This window comes from Eurypyga helias, unplaced genomic scaffold, assembly GCF_000690775.1.
Source record: "Eurypyga helias isolate BGI_N326 unplaced genomic scaffold, ASM69077v1 scaffold15263, whole genome shotgun sequence".
NCBI lineage: Eukaryota > Metazoa > Chordata > Aves > Eurypygiformes > Eurypygidae > Eurypyga > Eurypyga helias.
In genome coordinates, this window is record NW_010243222.1 from 1 (window position 1) to 7,150 (window position 7,150).

Genomic DNA, 7,150 nt, shown 5'->3' on the forward strand with positions numbered 1-7,150 from the left:
CGGGAGCGGGCGGTGCTGCGGGCCGGGCCTGCCCGCGGGAGGCGAAGCTGGGCCCCTTTTTATGGCCGAGACTTTGTTCCCTCTGGCGCTTGGGCATCTTCGTCCTGCAGGCTCCGGCTGACGGTCGCCCTCCCCGCAGAGCCTCGTCCAGCCCTGCTCCGCAAGTAAGGGATGAAATGGTTTCTTCACTCTTTTAATGCTTATTTTCTTTTCCCCTTTCTCGGGCTGTGGGTTCTCTGCGTCACGTGTTAGGAAAGAGCCCTGCGGTCAGCCTATCTGCCTTGATAAAATGGAAGTCGGTTAGCTACCAAATGGACCGAGACCTGGTTTTCTGTTCATTCACAATTCCTGTGATTTCAATGAAACGGCAAAGGGAAGTGCTGGCAGCAAGGATTCTGCGATGAAGTGTCAAGGTTTGAGGATGACTGTAATCCAAAGTTTGGGTTGGCTTTTTTTCTTAATCAGGCCTATATTTCAAAGAAAAAAAAAATTAAAAAGAATTTAAAGTTGTCTGTTACTTTCTCTTTGCACTGCTAGAGTAACTAAATGGTGATGAGTCACTGTAAAGAGATGGTGAGAACACAATCAGCTAGTGATTGTGTGAGAAGAGACTGTGAGAACACAAAGCAGTCTAGGCAGCTGATCATTGAGTAATCTTATTTTGCTACTTCCTAAAATTGTCACAGAGATAGGTGCAATGTCATGATCAAACTCCACCCTGAGATCCAGATGGGACTTTTGTAAAGCCTCACAAGGACTGTCCCAAAGACTTTGTTCTTGTGCTTTTTTTCAAGGCCAGAGCGCATTCACAAGGCATTTAGATTGCCCTGGAGTCTGGTTTATCTGATAAGTGTCCTGATGCTGCAGTGCGAAGCTTTGATGTGGAAAGCACGGACTCTGCCACGTAGAAATGCAGCCGGCATTTGTCTCGTTAGGCAGTTTTCATGACCAGCTTTAAGGGTCACTGTTTGTTCTTGGTGTAAAGTCTAAGCTTTGCCCTTTCCTAGGACTTGATACTGCTTCCAAAAACCATTAACATAGGACATAAAGATTAGCCCACACTGACTGCCCAAGCTCAGCTGCTCCAAGTCCTTGAGGGCAGCCACTCCATGTGCTGGTCATGCTTTTCCCTGGAAAGCTTGTCCTACATACTTCGACCCACGTTGGCAAGAAGGTCACTACTTCAGCTGAGTCAGAAGCATCCCCTTGTCCTTCTCAGGAGGGTGTGTACCAACAGGATGGAAGGTTTCCTGTCGCTTTCTTTCCTTGTTGGTGTCACCACTGCCTTTTGCCATTTGTTACGGCATACGTGTGTGAAACAGGACAGGTACAGCTTTTTGAACTCCTTGCTTTGAAACCTCCTTATTGACACAGCATGAGTAGGTCAGTGCAGGGATTTTGCCTCCCTGTGAGCAGCACTGGTTGCTGGAGTAGCAGGGAATGGAATAAAGGTTGGTGGAGTTAGTGGACAGTGTGTAGCAGCAGAATTGAGCGAGTGTTCTGCCATCACCCCTGCTCTGCTCGGGCCATGGGGCTGTTCTGTACCTGAACTTCTTCAGGTGTGTATGACTGGGACCTTCTGAAGGGCTTGCTGCTGGAGCAGAGCTAAACTGTGTTGCTGGATCACAGATTTAGAGAGATCCCGACAATGCCCTTTTGAGAACGGAGGGAAAAGGTGTTTTTTCCAAGTTGAGTGTTGCTTTCTTTCAACTTCTCAATTTAATGACTGTTTGAAATCAGAAATACTTGATTATCATTAGCTTCTGAGGATAGTACAGCATGTTTGGAAAAGTATCTGGTCCATTGTGGTGTGCTGGGGTTGGACCCTGTATACTGGGTATTGGATGTGGGAAGAGATTCCACGGCTTCTCTGGAAAAGCTGCTCTAGTGTGATGCTGTGCTAGCTGAAAGCTTACAGAATGTCCAGCTTTGCTGCAAATAAACCTGATACATTCATGTTGCTGTTACCAAGGATGTGAGAATAACAAACTCTTTATAAAAAAAACCCTTTCTGTGTTTGACATGGTGTTATGTCACCATCTCCCTCTTTTTGTAGTTAAAGAAAATGGATTCCTTTAAGCTTTCTTGCTAGGTCACATTTTCCTACTTCTTTTGCTTTCTGTTTCTCTCTGCTGAATGTTTTCTAACCTGCTGTCATGTGTCTCAAGAGCTGGACATCTAGTTTTGATGTTTGATGTAGCCAATAGTTACATCAAGTTTTGTTAATTATACCACTTTATGAGATCTTTCTTAAGCAGTTTCGTGTGGGTTTTTATTTAGTTTGTGATCCATTTTAACCCTAAGGTGTTTTATGATCCTTTGGTGTAAATCTGCTGTCCCGAATTCTCCTTTATACAGGTAGCTCATTGAATTTGTATTCACTGAATTGTGTTGGGATCATTTCAGTTTCTACAAGTTGCCCTGGATCTCTATTCAGAGATTTCTGGTGCTTAGACACACTAAGCTTGGTGTCGATTAGAAGTTTTATGAGTAAGCTCCTTACTTCGTGATCTAAATCAGGGGGAAAATATTTATTGGAACTAGACTGAGCCATAAGCGTTGTTCAGTCCATTTGAGATGCACTCCCTGGATTACAGAGAACCACTCTCTAAGAGCAATCTTTAAAGAAGTTAAAATTCAAAATTATTTCACAGTGACTAAATCATACTTCCTCAGGTGGTTTAGTAGGATGGAGAGATCTTGGCAACAGTTTAGAATATAAAGATACTTGCTCAGGATTATTTCCCTGAGCTTTGCATGTAGTCCTTTAAGATGATTTGGGACCTCAGGGGTGGCAAAAAGCCAGTCACTTGAAATTCCAGTGAATGTGGGACTTTCTGCTCAGGACCCTGCTGCCCTCAGAGAGTTACACAGCCTATAGGATTTACAGGTTCCTTTTCTGCTTACACAGCACCTGCTGTGAATCTGTTCATCTCATCTCCTACTGTGTGAAAGCTTACTGAATTAGCAGTATTTCTCAGCAGTGTGGAACCAAAGCATTTGGAAGAGAACTACAAACAAAAAAAACCCAACGGTTACTCAGATTGTTACGAGAGAAGCACATCTGGTATTGGGGACTTTTTAGCAAGGCATAATCCCCATCCACCTGTGCATTAGTTTTGTTATGGGGTGATTTCCTTCTTGGATATTTGAATAATGATCCCAGTAGGACTTCTACCTGATATCCTCATATCCTTTCTAAATATCCAGCATCTTTAAACCATGTGGTCATATTCTACTTTTTTACCTTTGTTTTTCTCTTCTCCCAAATAGGTGTAACCTGCAAAAACGCCTTCACATCAGGCTGTGATGGGATTGTTTTGGTTGTTGCTGTTTTACATCCACATGCTATCACCCACGTTTGCTGGAGGTGTCACCCGAATCTATTACCTGGGGATCCGTGAGGTGGACTGGAACTATGCTCCAACAGGAAAGAACGTCCTCGCTAACCAAAACATTGCACATAACCCGTATGTTTAGATCAGTAAGAATCTAGTCTGGTACTGGCTTACAATACTGATTTTATGAGTAATTTCATGCAAATATTCTGGGGCATCTAAGCAAGCAAGAGACATGATCAGATAGATGTCTGATCTTTTGAGTTTAATGTTTAACTTGTTTTATTGGAAGAACATAGAAACTGTATCAGTGGGAAAATGAATGGTCAGTTTAATGGAGCATCCAGTGCCCTTACACTAGAGGGAAGTACGAATGCTATAATAGAACAGGTTGTGCAATACTGTGCCCTAGGGCTTCATTTTTCTTGGTTCCAGCTGGTGATCAGCTTGTGTATCCTGAGGCATGATGACTTTTCACCTTGATGTAAATGACTTCACAGAGCCAGCTTGTTTTTGTGTAAATGGAATTTTCAAGCCTTAGACTTAATGGAACTTCCTGCATGAAATTTTAGGGGTTTTTTCAAAAATGTTTTTATTACGAAAGTAAATCTGGAAATGGCAATAATTACTTTGAGTCACTACAAAAACAGGTTTTGGTTTTAGTTTTAAAAACAACAAACCTGTTTCTTTGGTGTGTTTGGCTTCGTGTGGTGTGGGTGTGGTCCCCCCCCACCCCCCCCAGCTTACCACAGCTTTTTAAAGGCATTTGTGCTTCCCCTCCTCATTTTTTATGGCAAATAACCTGTATTTATTGACCTGCTCTCAATCATTTACACCTCCATCGTAAGTAACATTTGGGTTTATACATATCTTTTGGAAACAGCAGAGCAGGAAGCAGAGACGTTCACAGAAAAGCATCAAGGCCTGTCAGTTTAGCATGGAAGTCTCTGTTCTCTGGAGATGCTGAATAGACTTAAATTAGTTCACAGAAAAGGAAGCCACCCAAACTTCAGGATTAATAAAGATGTTATCGCTGACTCCTGCAGTGATAATGAATCCAGTGGGTTTTGTTTGCTTTATCTCATAATACATGAAGAGAAAGAAATTAAATTCAAGGCCATTAAACTTAAAAGCAATTTAAAAACTGTTCTGTCACTGCAAACATTAGCTAATGTACTTATTTGTACAAAGATTGCAGAAACAGAATTTCTAGCAATAAGAAAAGGATGTGATATTGATATGAGTGACAGAGGTAGTAAAATGCTTGAAGGATTTTTTTGTTGTTGGGAAGAAATGGACTCTGGGGGGGTGGGGGGGGAAAGAAGCAGATCTGTGAAATGAGGTATGAATTATCCGTAAACTCTTTGCTAATAGTGGCTGCAGGGATGACTTTGCAAAGGGCTGAGCTGTATTGCTAGAGCCCAGCCCTTCACAATTTTGAATGACAAGGGCATCACTTAATGTTTTGGTCTCCACAGTTCATCTTCTGGAGATACCCATTAGAGTTTGCCTGCGTTTCAGGGCTTCGTATATTATGGCAGGGTGATTGATACTAAGGGGGAAGGTGGGGAGTAACCTCAGCTCTCAATTAGGCTGGTCCCACTAATACCTGGACCATGAATCATCTGTTATCTACTAAGAATTAGCCATAAAAAGCAAATATACTCATGAGTTGAACTTTAGTACCTGTATGAGGTTTTAACTCTGGAAGCTGGTTATGTGCTGGATGCATATCTGCCTGACTTGTCTGCCATTCTACTTAACAGATTCTGAATTACTTGTAGAAAATCATCTTTTTAGACTGAAATTTGGCCAGAGAGCTTAGGAGACTGCCCCCTGCCTTGTGATTTAGCTGCAAATGCCACAAAGGCATTGAAATAAGTTTCTAAAAGGCCAGTGAAGGCTGAAGCAGGCATGAGAAGGGCTTTAGTCTTCCCTGTGTCACCCACATACATGTGATTGTCAGAGAAGCACCATCCTTCCTGTTCTTTGTTTGTCTTGCACACTTCCGGAGTGCACTTTGTCTCCATCTGGGAAGAACTGGGGACGAGGCCATGGCCATGCGTGGCAGCAGGCGTCTGGCCATGCTTGTGGTTGCGATCCCGGGTTCACTGAGCTGTTAATGTGCTGACGTCCCCTGTTGTTGGTGCTCAGAAAGCCGACAAGTCGAACCAAGCAGGCTGTGCCGCTCATGTCACAGCAGTCAGAGAGGTGGGAGGAGGAACTTTGTGGATAGCTTAGAGCATGCTAGGGTAGAGCAGAGACTGTACCTCTGTAATGCCCAAGCTTTTGGGCTTACCTGGGAAAGCTGTGTGTCGTCATCACTGTACTGCATTATCGACCAGCTGTTTTATATAATGCATGACTCACGGTGGCTTTGCTTTTCTGAATTTAACAGCATGGCCTCAACATTCCTCCAGTCTGGCAAAGACAGGGTGGGAAGCACATACAAGAAATCTGTCTATAAGCAATACACAGACTCCACGTACACCACTGAGATTCCCAAACCTGGCTGGCTGGGGTTCCTTGGGCCTATCATCCGAGCAGAAGTGGGGGATACCATTAAAGTACATCTAAAAAATTTTGCTGGTCGACCATATACAATCCATCCTCACGGTGTTTTCTACGAAAAGGACTCTGAAGGTAAATGAGGCACTGCCTTAAAGGAGACTGGTTTTTCTTACTGGGAACTTAGGTGTGTGCACTGAGATGTCTGTAAAGCCACAGACTTGGGTAGCCCAAAGCTATATTGCTAGAATGCAACTGCATCTAGGTGTTTAGTGAAACCTCCTGATGCTGGGTTAGCAGGCTCATGGGTCTGGGAGTTGTTTCCTGACCTGGGCATTACAGTACACAGCCCACATTTCTTGATTTTAAAAGAACCTCCGACACTTGCTAGTGGGAGAGTGGTGCAGAAGGAAAGAGCTATATTCTTTGTTTGAAGTACTGAGGTATGAGTCATGAGCATGATGAGCTTTAGGGAGTTCACAAGAACAGTAAAGTATGAGACCGAAGAACTGCTATTTGAAGCAACTCTAGAGAGCAGAGAGGCTGACTGTGGCACCGTGCAGAGCTGAAGGCAAAGTATAGTGCCTTATAGTGGCCCTGTGCCTCAGCTTCTCTTTCGGAGAATGGTGATTAAACACTATTTTAACCTAGGGATGGTGAGTGTTGCTTTGAAATCTGCTACCCAAGTATATACGTGTAGCTCTCTACTGAGTGAGAGTACTCAGTATAAGGTTACATGTGTGGATGTCTCTGCTTTTCTTGAATGGATGTTGTGATTGCTCAATTGTTCTAGGATCCCTGTATCCCGATATGTCCCCCCAGGATCAGAAGAAGGATGACGCTGTTTTCCCAGGAGAGAATTACACCTATACTTGGACTGTCCCTGAGGATCACAGCCCAACTGCTGATGACCCAAACTGCTTGACCTGGATCTACCACTCTCATGTTGATGCGCCAAAGGACATTGCATCTGGATTAATTGGGCCATTACTTACATGCAAAAAAGGTAAAATCTCCAAGAGAAAGCAGCTGAGGGCTGAAGGTTCATACTGTGAAGGTTTTGTGGTGACCTGAACAAGTCTAGGATGACAAGATACTCTGGTGGGCAGCTCCCAGCTTTACAGGAAAATGCAGCATGACTGGAGAAGTCAGTACCTGTTTTCTAGCTGGATTCTGGTTATTATGTTGTCTTTATCCCTTAGTAGCTGGGCAGGTGAGCTTGTAGGCCTCTTGATCTGAGAGAGCTGTTTGAATCCATGTTAAAAGCAGGAATCTTGTCCCAAGACCTAGTTTGTGTATTAAAA

The 7,150-nt window shown here is 43.6% G+C and overlaps 1 protein-coding gene across 1 annotated transcript in view; it reads left to right on the forward strand.

Annotated features, from left to right (window-relative positions):
* The first annotated feature begins 3,309 nt into the window (after positions 1-3,309).
* The window catches only part of HEPH (hephaestin), a 21,772-nt gene continuing 17,931 nt past the window's right edge, over positions 3,310-7,150 (forward strand). The window contains exons 1-3 of the mRNA XM_010149332.1: positions 3,310-3,470; positions 5,737-5,981; positions 6,640-6,852. Coding sequence (XP_010147634.1) covers positions 3,310-3,470; positions 5,737-5,981; positions 6,640-6,852 — 619 coding nt within the window. The remainder of the gene's footprint in view (positions 3,471-5,736; positions 5,982-6,639; positions 6,853-7,150) is intronic.